The 20,980-nt window shown below is 42.5% G+C and overlaps 2 protein-coding genes across 4 annotated transcripts in view; one reads left to right on the forward strand and one right to left on the reverse strand.

Moving 5' to 3' along the window:
• The window catches only part of KREMEN1 (kringle containing transmembrane protein 1), a 30,188-nt gene extending 21,209 nt beyond the window's left edge, over positions 1-8,979 (forward strand). Inside the window, exon 9 of the mRNA XM_059863295.1 lies at positions 702-8,979. Coding sequence (XP_059719278.1) covers positions 702-864 — 163 coding nt within the window. The 3' untranslated portion in view covers positions 865-8,979. The remainder of the gene's footprint in view (positions 1-701) is intronic.
• Positions 8,950-20,980, reverse strand: part of ZNRF3 (zinc and ring finger 3) — a 66,354-nt gene continuing 54,323 nt past the window's right edge. For all 3 annotated transcript variants that reach the window (XM_059863292.1, XM_059863291.1, XM_059863293.1), the window contains 6 exons: positions 19,465-19,596; positions 18,427-18,537; positions 17,294-17,461; positions 15,286-15,388; positions 12,823-14,568; positions 8,950-11,802 (listed from right to left, as the gene is read on the reverse strand). In XM_059863292.1, coding sequence (XP_059719275.1) covers positions 11,759-11,802; positions 12,823-14,568; positions 15,286-15,388; positions 17,294-17,461; positions 18,427-18,537; positions 19,465-19,596 — 2,304 coding nt within the window. In that variant the 3' untranslated portion in view covers positions 8,950-11,758. The remainder of the gene's footprint in view (positions 11,803-12,822; positions 14,569-15,285; positions 15,389-17,293; positions 17,462-18,426; positions 18,538-19,464; positions 19,597-20,980) is intronic.

A 20,980-nucleotide genomic window follows, 5' to 3' on the forward strand; every position in this document is an offset into this window, starting at 1 on the left:
GAGAACCAAGATCTCAGCTCTGAACCAAACCTGGGGCTCCTCTCTTTCAGTTGTCACATTGGCCATATTCCAAGTTAGTTATTACTTATTTGTATTCTCATAGAAGATCCTAAATAAGCACATTTTTAAACTTTCCAATCTGTTAGGATAGCATTTGCTACTAGACTGTCTCTTCTGCTCTTGATTTGACAAGTTATGTACTTTAGGAGGAAGGAGGAAAATGTTTTCAGACATCCAGGTTTAGTGAGAAGAGGTCAAATTGTGATTCTACTTTGCAGGGAAAAAATTAAAACCTCTACACTCCTACTAAGTAAATTTTGGCTCCTGTAGATGGACACTCACTGAGTGGGTGAGTTATCAGCAAATCAAAATGTTGAACATTGTATTTACATAGTACAATCATGCTTAAAAATATACAAGGAAATGAATTTGTATTAATAGCAACTATAATAATAACAGCTACAGTCTGTAGAGCCCTCTTAGCTTAATGTCAGTGCTGTCATAGGGTGGCAGAAGGATACTTAATTTTTCATTTGATTGAGCCAACCAAGAAACACTCCAAAAACCTGCATTTTGCACAGCAGGCAGGAAGGAGTGTCACAGATGCAGTGCAGGCTGTGAGCACTCCCAGTGCAGACACATTAATAACCACAGCTACCCAAGCACATTAACACAAGAGTGAATTCACTCGTGTTTCCTAGGTCCCACCAGATTCCAGCTGCAGCTGAAACAGAGGATTGCAGTGATGTCACTACTGCTGGTGAGATCTGGAGTATATTTTACCAACCATCCACATCAATATCCATCTTCAAGAAGAAGCTTCGAAATCAACAAGATGATTGCAACCCACTGGTGGGAAACTGAGCTGTCTTTTATTTTGCAAGAATGGATCTCCTCAAAATCCAGGTGACTTGAGATTATCCTTCCTTTTTTTTCCTCCCAGCCTCATACCTGTTTTCCAAAAAGTCCATTTCCAAAGGCCTTTGAGTGACTTTGCTTATCTGCTGTTCTCTTGGATATAGCAGTGACAACAGATTTAATTGCAGCAATAATTTTGAAATACCTGGTGCTCCTCAAGTCTCTAGTGCTGCCAATACTGCCTTTAAACCATTGCACTTAAAATAGATGTAAAAACTCATCACATTCAAAATGCCCTGTACCCCTGCCAAAGGTAACTGAAGGGGTATCTACAGGTTGAGGATTTCTTGTGTCCCCCTTGCCTGTACCACTGTATTAGATCAGGCTACTTTAGTCCTTTTATTCTCAAGGCTGAAGTCAGAGGTGGGTACTGCTAACCTGCTCAGCAAACAGCTTATTTTTCTTGATGTAAACACATCTCAGTGGTACTATACAGTAGAATGGGAATCAAAGACTGGAAAAATCATCAGCCTGCTTGCTCAGTGCTGAGCTCTTTCTGCATGTTCTGTTTCTGTGTCTACAAGCAGAGATGCAAACATAAAGAATCAAATTCAGGATGCCTCTATAACAAGAGTGAGCTACAAATATGCATTTTGATTGACCAGAGCTCACCAGGTCAAGGCCTGCAGGAGCATTGAAGCCTTTCTAATGAGTCTGTCTGACCCATCATTCACTGATGTTTATGATAATTTTGTTCATATTCACAGTGACCCTTTAAAAAACTAATTGTACTCCAGCCTGAGAGCCAGCATTCATGCTGGGTATAAGCTTAGGGCTTCTTAAAGGATTGTCCAAAGATACTGTAATCCACTGAATTTTTATCAGTGAGGCTGACTAACCAATTTTTGCTCTGAAGCCACATGTACTGATCTCAGCAGCCCAAACTATTTACAAAGGTGTAGGCTGCAGTCACCAACTGCCCTGGGCCAGGCTGTGCAGCTGAGCATGCACAAAACACCTGCCTTGACACTCACCTGTGAGGAGAAGTGTCTCCTGGCCTGCAGCACTAAAACCGAACTGAATTTTTAAGGTAATTGCCTTAATTGTCAAAGAACTAAAACATCAGTGGGGTTCTGATCTGTGAACTATTTTCTTTGAATTGCAACAGACAGCATTAACTATTTCTGCTCTTTGGTAGACTGACTGTCCATCCACAATAGTCAGATTTCTCATCCCACCACCAAAGGTGGGAAACAAGTGATTCCAAGGGATCAGCAGTGAGTCTTTCAGCCTCAGCAGGTTTAGACCAGCAAGATATTTAGGAAAAACTGTCAATGCAAATGTCAGATAAATTGACTGGAAAAGTTTACTCTTAAACTCAGTTAGAGAAGGTTCACTGAGAACCATTAAACACACTAATTCTGGTTAAGTTTGAATGTATACCAATGGCCTGCATAAGCCAGATGTGCAGTCAGAGAACATATATTAAGTGCATCTACAAAAAGTAATTAAGAAAAGTAAGAAAATTGTCACTGAGTTTAAATTTATTCCGGTATCCGCCCTTATGTTTTTTAACATATAACTCCCTCCTTTTTGTGAGAACTACAGATTTCACTGAAAAATCAGGGCACCAAAGAATTAAGCAGTGAGATCTTGTGCCTTGCCACTGTAGATCTGGTCTTTTACCTGAACTGAATTCAATCCAGCTTGATTTATGTACCACAGATGAGTGCTAGAGACAGCTGAACAACATCACAGTGCATGCTTAAAAGAAACCAGACTTTACTAAGCCAGCAATTATGGAATTGTTTATATAAAAAATGGAACAGCATGGGAACATCTAGTACTTTCTTGCATGAGCTGCTGGAAAGAATACAGGAAAATATAATTACAATATTAGCTAAAATGAAGACAGGACAAGCTGTAAAAAATATGCTGGTTCTCTCTTACGTGTCACCACATTGGACCAAAATCCATAGTCTGTTTCAGACCCAGCACAAGTTCTGAAATTGCCTTTTTTAAAAGTAAGGTTTTGCATCATGCTGTGTGGAGAAAGAGTTCACCTCAGAGATTCAGAGCAAAACAAAGCAGGTTGGTTCCTAAGCATCCTTCATTTGGTGCAGTGATAGGAAACCAGGCAGAGAGAATCACAGAGAGATCCTCAGGAGCTGTTACAAGCACATAGTGCTTATCACAAAGTGATGAAGCTTTGCTTGCCTTATCAAAGGCAAGTTAAACATTTTGTCAGAGAGACATTCATAAAGCAGTTACCTAATGGTGAGAAACTGAAAAAACACCAGGAACACCCAGTGACTGGTTTACACTTACTGCAGAAAGAAAAAATACAGAATGTTACTCTTCTCTTCATTAGTGAAGAATTTAATTTCACTATAATATTAAATATCATTACAAACAGCAACAAGGACTGACACTACTAATGCAAAATCTACAGAACTTAAGAAGTGAGATTTTTGTGTTGCTCCCTTAGCTCCTCAAATATTTTTTTAAATAAAATTGTATTTTTTGGGACTTTCACAGGGAGCATTAATAAAATTTTTGTACAAAAGTCCCATAAAACCAGCACTTACAGCAGATTAACTGGTCATGGCAACAATAAACAGGACTAGTATTAGACAGTGCATGCGTAATACACTGATAAAAGCATAGAAGAAATTATGTTCCTCCCCTACAGAATTTTTCAGACTGGCTGATTCCAGATCCTGCTAGTGCTAGCAAACAGAGCAATGGATGGAAATTCATGGGCAGGGTCCCTTAAATAGCACTTATTACTTTCCAGGGCTGAGACCATGAAGGGCAGGTAGATCTCATGTGGAATTTTTCAGAATGTGGTAGGGTCACTCACACTGCCAGTGCAGACACTTCAGGGTGTGCTGATTTATGGCCAAGAGATGTGGTATCCATGAACACAGCATGTTTCCATCTTTGCTGTAAGGGTTTGGGGGAGAAAGAAGCAGAAAGTGTGACCATGCACAAGTGTTGTAATCCCACAAAAGAAAAGCCCCTACTACACAGGCAGCTGAGAGCAGGGACACCTCAGGATGGTGGTGTCTACACCATTTTCTCCAACAAACTGAGAATAACTGCAGAAGAAGAATTTCTTTGGAATTGTATCTGAACAGTCTTCTGAGCTGCTGCCTAGCAGTCCCCTCAAGAGGCTGGACAGGCTGCAAATGTGACACTGGCTACAATGTCAAAAGCAACTGCTTTGGCAACCAAATCCTGATGAGGAGCTGCCTCCTCCTCCACATGGATTTCAGCTCCTGCTCTGGCCCACTGCTCACTCCTGTGTTGGTGTGACCAGCTGTGTAGTGGTGCAATAAACTGATCAGGTCAAAAACTGCCATGGCTTTTTCTTCCCTGAGTTACTTTTTACAGAGCTGAGCTCTCTGACCTTGCTCCCTGGGTGGTGGCACAAGGAGATGAGCTAGGAGCTCCCTGAGTGCACACTGAGCAGACAATGAGCCACGGGGCAAGGGCAGATGTCTGCTCCAGGAGCTGGGGCCATGAGCACTTCTGCTGGAGCTGCCACAGCCATGGGTGAGCCTGCTGCCTTCACTGCACCCAGCTCCAGCAGCCTCCACTGTGTGTGCACCTCAGGTGGAAAGGGGCCAGCTGGACAAGTGCCTTCCCTCATTCAAAATCTGCATTTAAAACTAGTTTAGTTTGCTGACTATGTGATTTTATATGTATTTTTATCTTAATATTGTTATGTTGTGGGAAAATAGAGACTTTGTTATGTAAAAATGTGTGATGTGTTATCATAGTAATATATATATTTGTATATGTATAGGAAATGCATTATTTAATACAGCATATTATGCTTCTATCTTGCTAACATTTTATAGGAAGAAAAGATGTTAGTTTACACTCTGGGAAAAATAAATCTTCTGTACACTGTAACCCTGGGGGGGGGGGGAATCCAAAGATACTTCTTTGGTATATATGATAGAAAGACATTGAGAATAGGGGAGCTCAGCCTCACTTTTGTTACAGAATAGATGCTGATAAAACAATTGCTGTAAGAAACACTTTCCTCCTTTGAATCTCATTTCTAGCCTGTAATTGTATTAGGCTGTTCATAAGATTCTGCAAATTGATGTGCATATACACTCTGGATGATTTTTACCATCAAACATGTAATCTGCTTTTGCAATCAAGCATTAACATAATCTTCTTCAGGACTTGTTTCTGCTAGATTTTCTACAGCCAGGACAATGCTGAGGAACTTTATCACATTGCTCATGCAGACAATCCAGTGGGATTGCAGAATTAAAGTTTGTGTATTCCAACCCCCCCAGCAATAATAGGAGATTTTTATGGATAGTCCTGGAAACTGCACTGAATCTGCAGCCTGGATGACTACAGGTCAAACACATCAGCAGACAGATGGCTGCCACTGAATGAGCATTAGTAGCTATTCCACTTTCATCTCCTGCTTAATAAGCCCTCTCAGGCAGTGGGAAGGAACAGTTTTCTAGTGCACCACTTTGCCTAAAGGAAGGGTGAACTACAAAAACAACTCCTGACAAAAACTTGTCCAACTGGTTCTTACTGCCTTGCAGCAGTATTTCACAATCTTCCAATGAAATACAGTTCACTGGTAGTTTCACCTGAATATTGTTCTGGACATTTATGAACAATTCTGCTACCTTGAGAGTGAGAAATACAATTGCCTTCAGACCATACCAATTTTTTTTTTTTTTTAACAACACATCCCCACTAGACACACATTTCATGCCACTCAGACTTTCCCAGATTTACTGAGCACCTGTGCTTTGGGATGAAATTTGGCATTGTGAACTTCAGTCTAAAGACATTTTGCTCCAAATCCAAAAGCTATCACATGAACCACAAAAGGTTGTCAAGAAAGCAGAATAAATCACACTTGAGGTGACTCGCTGCTGAAGTATGCACTGTTTGTAACTGTTCACCCTGCATTCAGCAAATGGATGTAAATAATAATTATGAAAAAATAAATACAGTGTATTTGTGCAGGAGGAGTTCAGTTAGGATGACTACAGTGTATACAAGCATGAAATAAAGGAGGCAGAAACTGCTGCAGTTCACCTGCAGATTACAAGAGCACTGCCTGCTGTACATGTTAGAAGAGAATAATTAGAGCAGAGAATGATTTCTTTACATGTAAAGTATGATACTGCTCTGAGACAAAATTTCTGAGGTAAGAGCAAATTGAAAGCTTTCAGTTCATGTGTTTTCAAACTTTTAAAAACTGTATAAATCCATTCAGGGCTTGCTTGGCAATTGCAGCACTGTGTAATGCTGTTTCCACTTTCTCGCATGATTCATCTTTTCTCTAATTAATTCCTCCTGGCCAAAATAATGATACATTTTAAGAAACCTTCAGCAACCTTTTATGTAAACACCAGAAAACCAGTGACAAATACCAAAACTGTCTCCAGCTTTTCATGAAGACTCATTTTTCTTTTAGAAACACAATTGTCACAGGGGACTGGCCTCCCCTTACACAGGGGAGGTTACTCTGCTCTCCTTTCTTGCCATTCTGGTTTTGAGACTCTGGCACTTTGGTTCTTTCTGGGAACTGTTCCCTTCTTTTTTCTTGCTTGTTTCCTAAGCTGCAGTTTCATTCCCCACGAGGGAAATGTGTTCTTTATCCTGAAAGAGACACTTTTCTACGAGGCATTTAAGTCACAGGAGCAGGGTGCTTTCACTGCAAGATAAAATATCTGGTTTCAGGTATGCCATTGTCTCCCTGGCCAGAGAATTAGGCCAGGCTGGCTCCACAGGGTATGAACGTGACCATCCTTTTAAGGGCATTTTTCTCTTCACACTACCCAAGCAACGACAAACGTCACCTAACAGCTGCCATAGGATTTGACAGATGCACACGATTTTGCAGATAGTGTTACAGAAACACCAAATGTTACAATAATGTACAATCCACTATGAATAATCTGCTCCTGCTTGTCTATTCCTACTATATCACGGTTCTGTGGAGGTTTGTGGTGCCCCACAGGACTCACATTTTGTCACAAATTGGTCCTTAAGCATCAAACCTGAAAAGTAAAAAGAACCTCCCCCCCCTTTACCAAATATCCAAATGTTCATTTTGGACAGAAAATATTTACATTTAGTCATTTTTAAAAAGCCACAACAAAGACTAGAGAATTTCACACAGAGTCAAGCACCACACACAAGCTCAGCCCTGCTGTGTTTCACGCAGACAGAACACGGGCTCACTGATTGTTCTGTAGGACACTGTCACAGCACATGTCACAGCTGGGACAGCCACTGTAGAGCATCACCATACAATTTCAGAAGGCTTTGAGCATTTGCCCATACAGAGTAACACCTTACCTCACCAGAAGGCTTCAGGGACCTGCCCATACAGAGTAACATCCCAGCACTTCAGAAGGCTGCAGAAATCTGCCCTTCCTGAGCTCTAGCCCAGCCTTTTATACCCTTCATGTTGATGCACTGCACCTGTGTGCCCCTCATGGTTGATGCACTGCACCTGTGTGCCCCTCATGGTTGATGCACTGCACCTGTGTGCCCCTCAGGGTTCATGCACTGCACCTGTGTGCCCCTCAGGGTTCATGCACTGCACCTGTGTGCCCCTCATGGTTCATGCACTGCACCTGTGTGCCCCTCATGGTTGATGCACTGCACCTGAGTGCCCTCTGCTCCCTTTGGTGGTTGCTCAGGACCCCTGGGCACTCCATGGCTCGTTGCTGTCAATGCTGCTCACCTGCTGCTCACAGCTGTACCCAATGTGGCTCAGCCCCATCCCCACTCCCCGTGACCCCAAACTGTGCCTACAGGACACTGAGGGTGGTGGCATGTCCTGTTCTTAAAAGCACAATCACCTGGCAGCTTTCTTCAGAGCAGGGAACAAGAAAATAGAAGATCAAGAGCAGCAGCAATCAGGGGGGTGGAGGGAGGGGAGAGAAGGGAGATTCAGGTGTGACCTGTCAACATATGAGTAACCAGGCACCCACACATGGGGGCTTTATGCTATTTGTAAAAACAACTGGTTTGTGAACTAATTTGCATATAAAAGGCATATCTGTAATCACTGGCAATTGCCAAGACTCTGTTCACTGAGCAAAAACAGGGGCACATACTTTAATTGGGAAGCACCTGCTCCTGTTGCTCTTCCATTGCTGTGCTGTCTCCCACACAGACCAGGCTCTTCTGTTGTACCTGAGATCAGGATAGACACTGGTCCTCGTGCTGTGAAGGGTCCCCTACAAAATACTCTTGAGCAGTCTGCCATCCCAAATGGAGTTACCACAGATGAAACAAGGAGGGCTGGAGAGAAGTAAGGCTCATTTCTTGGCTGAATCCTGAGGTGATTGAATTACAGTGCATTTGAACATGGATGAGAGATGGGCAATGTCCAGGGGATTACCAGGTGAAAATCTCTGGGAGAAGGAGAATCCTGGAAAAAGTTCCCCAAGTGTATCACTGGCTGGGAAATGAACAGCACATGAAGGTGAACTGTTTACACAGTAACATACATAAATACACATGTACAAACACACAGAGAGCCACACAGCCCCAGGCTCCCCTCCTCTGGAGTCTGCATAAACATGTCTGATGAAATTGTGCTCTCTGCTGACAAAATGAGGACCACTAAAGCAGTACCAGTGATGCCATGATCCAGGGCAAGGACCTGGATCTTGACTATCCAAGCTATGATTTACCCAGCTGTGCCCACCTGTATCATGCTCTCTCAAAACAATTTCCTTTCAGGGCAATGAATTACTTGTACCTGAAATTACAACAAGAGTTCAGTTCCCCTACCACAAGGAACAGGCAGGTTCCAAACATAAATGAGGATTTCTTTTAGCAGATGTGCTACTTCCATGTGCCAGGGGGGCTCAGGGGCTTGTGTGACACCTACCCCCCACTGCCCCCCAGTACCTGGAGTGCTGTGTAAAGGTATATGCATATCCACCTCTCTGGTGTTTAAAAAAAAGGAGAAAATGTTGTTTATTAGAGTTCATCTCAGTATATCTAGGACTATACTTTGAGGAGAACAGTTATCTATGTCCTTTCCCCCAAAACAAGAAGGACAACTCCCACATGTATATGCAATAAAACTGTATTTTTTGTGTGGTTTTGCCTTTTTTTTTCTTTTAATACAGACATTTGTACACTTTCTTACAAAACTGCAAGTAACTACACTTCTCTTAAATCATTTTTGGTCGGCAAGTACTGTAAAATCTTTGTGTGCAATTATCATGTATTTACAGGGCCTCGTGTTAGTGATTTTCAGTGATTATTACAATAATGTCACACACTCTCAACATAAGACATGGCTTAAGATAAATATATTAGTAAATAAATATTCTGAGAACATATTTCCATACATGAAATGTGCTGCTATACATATACAGAATATATACAAGATGCTTTGTAGCTTTTAAAACATTTTTAAAAATGGTAATGAAGGAGAAAGAGCCCTTTGACCATATTACAAATCTTTACAGCAAATTTTATACAAAACAATTTTAAGTGCTATAAGACAATTTTAATTAAAAACATTTTAAATAGTGCCTCATGAGCCAAACACAATGACAACTGTTCATGTAAGTAGTAGAAAGGCATTTTGTTATAAAAACCATCTATCATGGCCAGCTAGCCTGTAGGTCTGCACTGGACATAGTTTTATGTTGAATGTCAGAGGCAGCACAGAAGGCAGGTGGAGGGTGTCTGTGGTATGGCCTGCAGAGACTTGTACCAGCAGAGATTTCCACAATGTGTGGGACCAGTACATCTGGGATCACCAGGAGCCAGAATATTCAAATCCTTCTAAGAAACACTTTTACCACAATATGCTGTTTTAGTTACAGAGTACAATGTATCTTAGGTGGTCTTTACAGTGCCTCACAAAACACCAAGCAGAATAACCAAGCTACTATACCATAGCTTCTAAAATGCATTTCTTTTTTAGTGGAGGAAGGAGAGGGTAATACTTAAAAAAATTTTTTTAAAAATTTCCAAAAATCACAAACCTTTAGAGTTTGTTCTCCCAACACATACCACTTACTTCAGTCATTCAGAGAATGAATAAGTTTTTAATAAGCTTTATACACAGAAAATGTGCTTATTGACATTTTTCTTTTAATCTTATACCCAGATATTGCCTTGTATTAATTCTCTGAACAGCTGAATTTTGGTGCTTGTCGATTGAAAAGATGTAATGTGAATTCCTTTAGGTGGAACTTTTTTCCTAACTTACTGGGTATGAAAGCAAAACGAAATAGACAAATGTATTTGTTATTTCTTAGATATCTGTTTCCTTCTTTTAAAATAGTTCATTTGGGACTACAGGGAATACAAGTTAGCTTTGCTGGGTCTCACAACCAGCCCAGTGCTGTCAAGGACATTGCTTTGGCAGAATAGGAAGTGTACATCTCTATTTCATGTCTTTGAACTATCTCCAAAGTGTACTGAACTTAGGACAAACCTTTTCAGAAGACTGGCACTGTGGGCATTAAATACTTAGTTTCCCTTTAGAAGAATTCCTGCTGTGAATACACCACAGGATGACACTGTGTCCTCAGGCACATGCAGCATGACAGGCAATTTAACCCATGCTATGGTAGCCTCTTACTCAGAAGCTGCTGTTTCCACAGGAAACAATTGCTATCAGAAGTGACGACATAAATTATCTCATGATAACAAACATCCCCACTAGGACAAGAACAAGAACAAAAGTATGTGCCCAGGCTAATGGGGTACAGAGAGCACTCTGTACACAAGACAAAAATGAAGCACAACCGGCTGGGCCCAAGAAACCTTTAAAACAGATCAATCTATGGAAGCTACATCAACCACAGCAAAGAAGAAAATAATGATCAAACCAAGTCCCTCACTTTCCCACACACACAAAAGGTGACAAGCACTCCTTCCCTAAGGCATGCTTGCAGCCTGTAAGGAAACAAGAAACCCTGTTTCCAAAATGAGCCAGCAAAGCTGTGAGCACACTGCAAGCTCTGCTTTCCTGCACATGCCAGCATTCCTCACAGCTGTAACAGGGGCTACAGGTGCCTGAAAAACTTCCTATGGAAGGAAAAGTTCATTACCTACAAAGGTAATACTCTTTTTAAGCACTTTGTTCGAGCATCTGCTTGAGGGAGAGGTCCCCAGCATTCTTCACTGGTCAGTAGAATGAGGTCCACGGTTTAAATAGAGGAAGTGAGGATGAGAACAGTCTGAGCTCTCAGTTTCCTTACCCCCACTCTGTTGAAACTAATCCTAATGGCAGGACACCTTCCTAGCCAAACCATCAGAGCAGCATGAAAGGGGGGAGAAGGGAAGAGGAGAAAGGAGACAGCCCAATGCTTCACCTCCCTCAAAATCACTCACATAACTTGCTGGCTGCTAGGATTTGCTACTGGGATTAGTCAGTATCTGAGCATCCATTCAGCAGCTGTATCCCTCTGGATTACTATATTTCAAGGTGCTATCTGGTTTCTAAGGCAGGTGTAGCCCTGAGCTTATCAAAGGCTGGACTCCTTCAAGTAGGAGATAACAGCATCTACACATAGCCTGGCTTATTTAACACACTGTGTTACCTCTCAGCAAGAGGTCACTTCTAAAAAGAAAATATAAATAACACTTTGTCATTAATATAGAAATGGCACTAGAGCTCAGAAATGCTCCACACCATGTCCCACATGGGCTTTGCACACAAATCAAGGCCTGAAGGCTTCAGGCAGGAGGGACAAAGGAGACAATCAGACTGATGTGAACACAGAGGAAGTAGGGGAGGGACTTCTCCACATTACCACTTTTGTGTGTTTGTCAAAGCTAAAAGAAAAATTAAGTCCATGAGAATTTGGAGTCTCTGGTAAGCTCCGCTTCTCCATCTGGGATCATCTGGACAGGTCTAGTCACTGATTTGGCTTCTCTCCAAGGGATGAGATCCAGCACCTGAAGGATAAAGAAAACTAAGGAACATTGCATCTAGAATATTGCATACAGTCTGGGGCCCCCAGAACAAGGCACTCACTGACTGGAGTTTCACAGAGAGCCGAGATGCTCAGAGGGCTGGAGCCCCTGGTGTGCAGAGGCTGAGGGATCTGGGCTGCTCAGCCTGCAGTAAAGGCATCCCAGCAGCTCTGCAATGCCTACATGGAGGCTGTCCCAGTGATGAAACCACAGTCCTCACAGACATGCACTCTGAACAAGAGGGGAGGAAGTGAAGCTGAAGTGTCAGATGTTCAGACTGGATGTAAGGAAAACCTTTTGACCATAATGGCAGTCAAGCACAGCCAAAGGAGTCCAGAAAGGGACTGCACTCTGTGTCCCTGAAGGTTTATAAAGCCTGACTGGATAAATTTGGTCTGACAAACTTGGTCTGGACTCAGAGCAGGCTCTGCTTTGAGCAGGGGGCTGGACTAGATTATGGCCTGAGGTCCATTCCAAACTAGGGTACCTTGTGATTCTATGAAGACCCTTTAAAATAACCGTGGCAAGGCAGATAAGAAATATCCCCTTCTTTCAGTGAGTGGCTATTTTTTCCCCTTGTCTATGTCCACAGAGACTTTCCCACATACTCTTCTATGGCAATTCCAAGATTTTCACCTTTTTTTAAAAAAAAAAAGCTCTTCAGCTTGTCTGTCATCTCTCACAGTGGCACTGCCTGCTTAGGCAACTCACCACAGCTGCCATGACTAGCACAGTGTCCCTTGCTGTGGGAACTCTAATGGGGGCCCCTCCCCAAAAAGCATGAAAGCTTTTATAGGGTTAATGAGTAAGTTATCACCTTCTCCTCTGGCTTTACCAAATGAGCACAGGTAACCAGGGAATAATACTTTGGGGCAAATGGTTAGTCAATAACCTGCTCTTATGTGAAGGGTGGAGTAACCTTCATGGAAACAGGTAGCTAGGAAGCATTTCATACACTAACACAGAAAGGTAGCAAGTAATCAAAAAAAGCACATATGTTACCTGTGGCCTTTGTGGTCATCATAAGCTTCTGGGAGTTCAGAGTGGGACTGGGAAAGGGCATTCCAGTTTCCTCCTCCTGAGAGTAGTTCTGCCGCAGGAATGACGTTGCCTCATAGCACACCTCCCTCTCGACCTGTACCTCTCCAATACCTTGACAGTGCAGGTAAGTGTCCAGCTCAGGTGCTCCATCCCAGGAGCTACAGCCTCCTATGTGGGTCCCTTGGTGCTCTGGTGGTAGAATCAGCTCACAGTCTCTGTCTTCAGGAATGATGGGAATGCGTTGACCCAAATCACATACACCCTTACAGCAGTTTGGCAAGGTGTCATCAGGAAGCGTGTACTGCACATTCACTGCATAGTCTTCTGTATAGCAGCCACCACCTCCACTGCCACTGTTGCTACTACAGGCTACCTGCTTCTCTTCATAGAAGCAGCAGGGCAACCCCTCATATTTTACCCCATCTGTCCTATGTAAGTGGTCTGAGTTAATACTGTACAAGCCTGGGGTGTTCCCTGACTGTGGTTCAATTCCTTGGCCACACGTCCCCCACAGAGGAGAGCTAAGGAAGAGTGCACTACAGTCAGCTGTGCCATTGCTAGGCTCCAGGGCAGAGTGCTGGAATTCAAAGCAGCATGCGCATGCCTGCTCCGAAATCGACCCTGCTATCTCTGGATTCTTCCAGTTCCTTTTAACATCCAAGGCAGCACCAGGAGTGGCCTCAGGTCCTCCCTCTGAGGTAGTGCCATTTGGATCCCTGTGCTCTAGTGAGGAATTACTGCTATAGTTCATATCCATGCTGCAATTAGACAGTTGGTCCCCTGAGGAAGAAGCTGGCACAGGCCGGAAGTCAGCACCCACCAGACCATGACTGTGAGCTGGGAGCTCGTCCTGGTGGGGCCCTTCCAAGAGCACAATTGCACCCCTGTTTGCACCACCAACCTCACCCACTCGGCAAGGGCTCCTGCTGCGGTAAACGTAGGGGTCATAGTCACTGCTCAGAGAGCTGCGGAAGGTGGAGCAGCTCCCGTAAACCCCCTGGTTACTGACCTCAGTGCAGTCAACCATGGAATCGCTGGAGGAGCAGTGGCACTGACCAGAGCTGCTGCTGCTGCTGTCACTCCCAGGGCAGTCAGCCAAATACCCACTACACACCGAGCGATGACCGTGATAGCAGCTAAAGCTGGAGGTACTGCCGCTCTCCAAGCGGGACGAGGGCATTACATGTACCACGGGAGGGAAAAGCATGCTGCTACCAGGCTGAAAGGCACGGGAAGGACCCTTTGAGGCAATGCCAGCTGGAAGCTGTCCATCTTGCTCAGGGTAACTAAGGCCTTGGAAGTAGTAGTGCTGATACATGGTCTCGTATCGGGAAAAGCACGCTGCTTTGGAAAAGTTGCGTCCGCCAAACTTGGGTCTCCGGAAGTTGTGAGCTGGAGAGTAAGCCCTGTGCTCCAGGCTGCAGTGATGTGTGTTTAAAGCATGGTCCAAATGAATGGGCTGATAACTGCGGATATAGGCTGGGGAAGGGGCTTGGTAGAGGCTCTGTTCACCGTGTCTCTCCACTGTCAGCAGGGTGATGGGGTTTCCGTGGGGGTCCATGCTGGTCCGAGTGGGATACGCTGTGATCTGGCTGGCTCTGTGCACTCGGCCCGGGTAATGGACAGGCAGAATCACCCTCTGCTGCCGGCTGCGTGCTGGGTTGATGGATTCCAGACAGATTGGAGCTGCATTCCCCTTCTTCTGTTCTGAATGAGAGAAATAAGAATGGAGAAGTAGAACTAGAAGGGAATAAAATTACTTTATGCAAGAAAGCATATTTTGTTTTCTATATCATTACATTATGCACCAATTTTTTACACGGACGGAAAGAAAAGCAAAACAAAAGTCAAAAGCATGTCTGGAAAATTTGAAACACCCAAATGTATTTGCTTAAAAGGCAAAAGAAGTGAATTTATTTCAGATACTGTTCTCATATACACAAAACCTTTTGCTTACATCTTGCAGAGGCTGAGAGAGGCTGGAAATCATTGCTCAAATTTTCACTTTATGCATTTTTACATAAATGGACAGCGCCAGAAAACTTTCTTAAGACAGAGGAAATGAAAGCAGGAAGAGGGCAAGTAAGGGAAACCACGTTCCAAGTTACAACACCATGGAAAAATAAAAGCCCATACATTGTTTTCTTTGTAATTCTCAAGGGAAAACATATCCCTTTTCTCCATGTGTCCTTGCACTCAGGGCTGCACAACACTGCCCTCAGCTGGGCATCATCCCCACCCCAAGGTTATGCCAGGAGCACTCAGCTGTTCTCTGAGAGTTTGGGGCTAACTGTATTTCCAGGGCTGTGTCACAATAAGGACTGAGAGCTGCACAAGAGATTCACAAACAGGCACACTTTTATTTCATCTTTTCAGCTGTCTGAAATAAAGAAGACACCAGAGCATGCACACTGCAGCACTTACCTATGATGTTATGGCGGCAGTGAGGGCAGGTGTGGTGCTGCAGCAGCCAAGGATCCACACATTTCTTGTGGAATCGGTGAGTGCAGGGAATGACACGCAGTTCCTACAGGAACAGATGAAGCACCATGAAAATCTACTTCTTCCTAACAAGTGAATTTTTCACAGCTTATTCCCAGATTTTTCAACCTGGCTATTAAATGGAGCAATTTCTAGTCTTGTCGTGCTAACAAGGAAAAAAATGGCATCAAGACAGCCAAGAGCACAACAGGTAGTGCTCACCTGTCTCTAAAAGAATAGTCTGCAGGCACCTCAGGACTCCATGCAGATACAGGACATTTCTTTAGGACAATTTTGTAGTATGTCCCTATCACCCAACACCTTTAAGAAGGCCATCATAAAAGTTTTCCTTAATATATTCAATGAACTTAAAAAAAAAAAGAAATCAAGAATAATGATGTACCCTTCCTACAATTATTCACAATGGAAAACACTCAGGTAAAAGCAAAACCAACACTGTGTGTTTGATACTTTTTCTCTTGCCCAGGACTCTAATCCTTCAGCTGTGATCTGTTTACAGGATTTCCTGAGCCTGATGGATATCTCAAACCTGCAAGAAATCTTTCCTCTAAGTACTGCTCATGAGCTCTCCCCATGAGCTTCGGTTTTCAATTTCTAACATGCTTTGGCAAGGAGTTCCATGGGGCTACTACCTCCTGGTGGAGAAACATCACACAACTTTGTATTCCCCTGTCCCCAAGCAATCTGGGTCTAAAGAGTCCTTGCCCACTTAATCATTCAGGTTTTTTACAGAAACCATTCAAAATGTTTGATCATTTTGTGACTACCCTTTCCTGAAGCACCTTCCTTTCCACTCCATCTCTTTTGTGAGGTGAGGTCAGAAATACACAGTACTCAAAGTGAGACCATGACTAAACTTACACTGTGTGTAATTATGGCTTCTGTCCAGCTCTCTAGACCTTCCCATCTCACTTCTAGTATCTGATTTACCTTTCTAACTGCCACAAAGTGGTTAAACTGCCACTAATTTGGTTTCACAAAGCTATGTAAAGCATCAAGATCTTGTTCCTGAATAGCAATGCTCAGGTCCCAACCCATCCCTGATACATGTGAAGCTCTTCCCCATGTCTATCACTTCAAGCTGAAGTTCATGCCTGAATTTCCTCTGCAGTCAGTTTGTACAGCCCTTTTGAAGTCCTTGTCTACCTTCATCCTCACTACTCTGAATAATTTCCCATCAACTAATTTTATTAAACTTTCTATTTGCACCTTGCAGCACTCAAATATGCAGCTGGTATTTTCTATTGCCTTAAAAATTATGGCTCTTTTATGACAAAATAAAATGTCTTCACATAACCTTTCTAATGGAAGTTGATAGCTGTGAATATTGACTGCCTCTATTTTATTTAAGGGGCCCATTTTCTATTTCACCCTTTTGTTGCTTCCTCTGGGTTGAACTGTCATGGACACCAAGCCCTGACATCAATACAGTGATTGTAACTGAGGAGTCAAAAAACTGTTCCTGAATGTTTTGATCCCTCTTCCTCCTCCTCCTCTGGTTTCCCAGCAGTGCTGCGTACTTGACATTTTAAAGACAGGGTGCCATCAAATCTTGAAAAAGCAAAACCCTAAGGGTATTCCTTACCTCCAGCAGAGCTTGCACGCATCATCACCTCAGTGCGTGACTTGTCAGAAATACCCAGAGAGAGAACCAACTGCTGAGGCAATGCTGCCTTCTTTGTGACTTGTTCTTCAAAATGCAAGAACAGTGAAGGCAGCAACTTGCAAATGGGATCCCTCACCTCTCACTCTGCAGCATGGGTAATTTAGGGCTGCAGGATGCAGCTGAGGCCACATTGGCTGCTCAGTGTGATCAAACTGAGAAGTGGCACCACCTCAGCACAGTATGTCCCCAACAGCCAGCCACGTACCACAGTGCTAAAACCACCTACACTCCCAGCCCACGGTGAAGAAACCTTTCATCCTTTACCTCCCCATCAATGTACTTCTCCAAGCAGATGGCACAGTCAGAGGTGGAGCTGCTACTGAGTGTATCCAGAGCTCCACAGTTACTTTCTCGGTGTCCCTTACTTTTGGACTTAAACTTCCTGGTCTCCATTTTCTCCAGTGCTTGCACTGCAAGCCTGTTCATGGAATTCTACATGAGAAGAAACAAAACAAAAAAAAAAAGAAAAGAAAAAAGAAAAAAAAAGCCAATGCTGCTGTGTAGGGACTTGAGTGTAATACCAGAGAAACACCACCACAACATATCTTACAGATCATGTCAGGCCCAAGTGATGTATAATTTCTTAAATTAAACAGAGAGAAGGCTAATTAGAATTCAGATCAGAAGCCTCATGGAAAAGAATGTATGCCACATGCAGAAATGAGAATGATAAACTACTCTGAATTAGAACTGGATGAAGGTGCTGACAAATGGGAGACACTGCAACTGCTCAATTGATAGGCAGCAACTATTCAAGCCAATGTATAAAACTTGGCCAGGAATTTTTTTTTTATGTGTCAGTATTGATTGTAATGCCCCAATATGCTGTTACCATCATATTACCTGGAGCAATACTTGAGAAAGGGCTTAAAATGAAATAGTATAAATCAGCTGTATCATTTCCTCCAGGACAAACTCTAAGTATGTCACCTGGAATTTCTCCTAACCAAGCTTTTTACCTTGAAAAGCCCTCCCATTTCAATAGATGTTATCCTATTGAAAAAATTTGTGATTTATTTTTGACCCTCTCCACAATACAGCAGCAAGAGTCTGGACTCGTTTAGAAGTATACCAGTGCTACTGATAACCTGTGAGCAACCAGAAATGTTCTTTCTTCCCAGTGCCTATGTGGACTGCTTCTGCACTGTTTTCATTTAGGATTTAACTGAAGGAACAACATGATTTAACTGAAGGAACACCATGAGTCAATGTAAGCCTCCTTTAAAGATATTTCCAAGTTCTTCCAAAGGCCTACACGCATGGATAAAACCACAGAGGCACAAAGATGGCCATTGTAAGTCAGTGGCCTGCATTTCCAAAAGTTGCAAAGCACATTTTAGGACAAAGTAAGAGAAGCTAACTTTCAGCACTCAGTGAATTCCCACTACTGCTCTTACCTGACTACGTCGCTGTTTCAGTTTGATCTTGACAAGAAGAATGAGGCAAACGAGAGACACAACCACAAAGAAGGCCAGGAAAATTCCCATGTCAAAGTACTCCGTGGGTTGCTTAAAAATTAAAACAAAGGTATTATTATTCCTTCCTTTAGATCATACTCAAAGCTGTTGTTTCTTTCTAATTTCTCAGGGGCTTCTGCTGAATGTACACAGTCAGAATGGCAGAAGTCAGGGTACACATTGTTCTGTTCATTAACTGGGATTCCATAAGACAAAACCTGTGTTTCATGTGCCACTGCAAGTGAACGGAATACACAGAATGCCAAGCATGAGATGTCAGGTTTACAATCTCTGAACTGCAAAATCCAGGTTTTTTAACTGAGTGAATCACATCAAAACAAATTTTTATAGCTTATTGGGTTGCTTGTGCATGTAAGTGACTGAAAAATCAACATTTGAATTTTCAAAAAATGGCTCACTTCTCAAATACATTTCTCAACAGAAGGATTCCATTAAAACGAAAAACAAAAAACCAAAGTGGTAACTGGGACATGGATGACCTTCAGTTTTGTTCTTCTTTAAACTATACATAGAGAGTGTTAGGGGGGAAAAAAAAAGTCTAGAAAACCTACTTTATATTACAATTACAAACATCAGATAAGATCATAATTAATCTACGTTTAAAATACTACACAGAATTATTAGTTAACACAGGGCAAATTGTCTTACAGAACTGAACCATCAGGAGCGTGCAATAACTAAGAAAAAGGAAAACTTCTACTGTGTGAATTTTTAAGTTACTTCTATACTCAAAAGTATCCTTCTGAAAGACAGCAGATGCCACATTGTGGATTCTATACTTACACCAAGTCCAGCTGCTTGTCCACAGTGCTCAGTTTATTTAGGTCAACAGAATTTCACATGCATTAATGCACATAAGGAGCATCAGAACATCTTCACCCCCAGAGCAGTGAGCAAGCCCTGCCTGCAGTAACAGCACTGTCATACCCAGAGAAAGGATCTGAAAGTCTCACTCACCCGTGGGGGGCGATGCTGAATCCTGGCCCGTGCCACCTTCTGCTTGTTAACTATGTTCATTAGCTTGACAGCATCAGCACCTTTCACATACACCACGGGTCTCTTCAGAGGGTCCTCTGAGCCCTGGTTCAGCTAGAACAAAAAAAAAAAGTAGTCTGCTCAGAAGGCATGTATCAGGAAAATCACTTTCCCTCTGGACAATGCAGAGAATGGTTAAGGAGTATGAACGCAGAATTGATTTCAGGCACCAATTCTTCTCTTCTAGACCTTTAGCTAAGTATTCCACACAATTAAACTTTTGACTTATGCTCTGCCTTTTTTTTTTAATGGACCAAAACTAAGATTAAGGATAAGCAAATGCTATTTCTGAACAGCCACTTTAACTTAGCTGCATTACGTATCAGTGCAGATATTAATACTGTAATGTTAAACACAATGAAGAATAAAAATCTGCACATTCCAAAAAAAGTGTCCCTGCAACATTTTATCAATCTTTCAATTTCAACATTATTCACATAGAAATTTCTTCAGCTTTCAGAACAATCTCATATCAGATCAGGCTGTCTTTCAGGCTCTTTGTACCTAGCCAAGTTAAATTAGTAATTTCTGACGTTTAACTCTGCAAACTCATTCAAAATTACTTGAGTTCTAGCAATGATGAGACCTACTGATTGCAGGATGGGGGGCCTCAAAGACTAAAACATTTGAGAGGACCACATAATTCACCCTGAAACTTCCTTCCAGGTCCAGCTATTTTGTCAAAAAGGCCAAATGATAGAATAAGAAAATAATGTGTGTGGAAAAGCATGTCATGAGCCCAACCTCATGTTCAAGGCAGGGTCAACTATGACATCAAATCAGGCTGCTCACAGCTTTATCCAGTCAGATGTTGAAAACCTTCAGGTGTGGAGAATGTGCAACTTCTCTGGCCAACAAATGCAGAACAACAATCTGCTAAATTATATACCAGAAAGAATTACAACTACACAAGGGAATTGTTCTGTTAAAAAACAGCATCAACATGATAAATTCATATAGCTTATTCTGACTGACAAGCAAAATATGAGTGCAGAGGCTGGTTGATAGAAAACAAGCAAGGCACTGACAAGCAGATGGAAATGGTACAGGGGAAAGGAATGAGATGACAGGAATGGGAGCAAACAGAATAGGAGCATCTGAGATTAACATATCTGCATTGTTGACAGCTACCTGTTAGTTCTGGCTAAACCATGTAGAAATTACCAATTGACTGCTGCATCATCCTGATTAAAGGACTCTACTTAAACTGACCAGATGATGATAACAGATTTCATTGAGACTTTTTAAAATTGATTCTTCCTACTATTTGAGAGATTTTCTGAGAACACTGATGAATCTACTTTTAAGGCAGGTGTCTTGTGATGAGCTAAAAACTAGCTGCAGGATCCAGGGATCCTATGAGTCTACAAGCCTTGCTGGCCTAAGGCCAAATCCAATCACTGTCCTTCCATTCCCAGGCACATACTCTCTCTCATAG

Source organism: Haemorhous mexicanus, chromosome 19 (genome assembly GCF_027477595.1).
Source record: "Haemorhous mexicanus isolate bHaeMex1 chromosome 19, bHaeMex1.pri, whole genome shotgun sequence".
NCBI lineage: Eukaryota > Metazoa > Chordata > Aves > Passeriformes > Fringillidae > Haemorhous > Haemorhous mexicanus.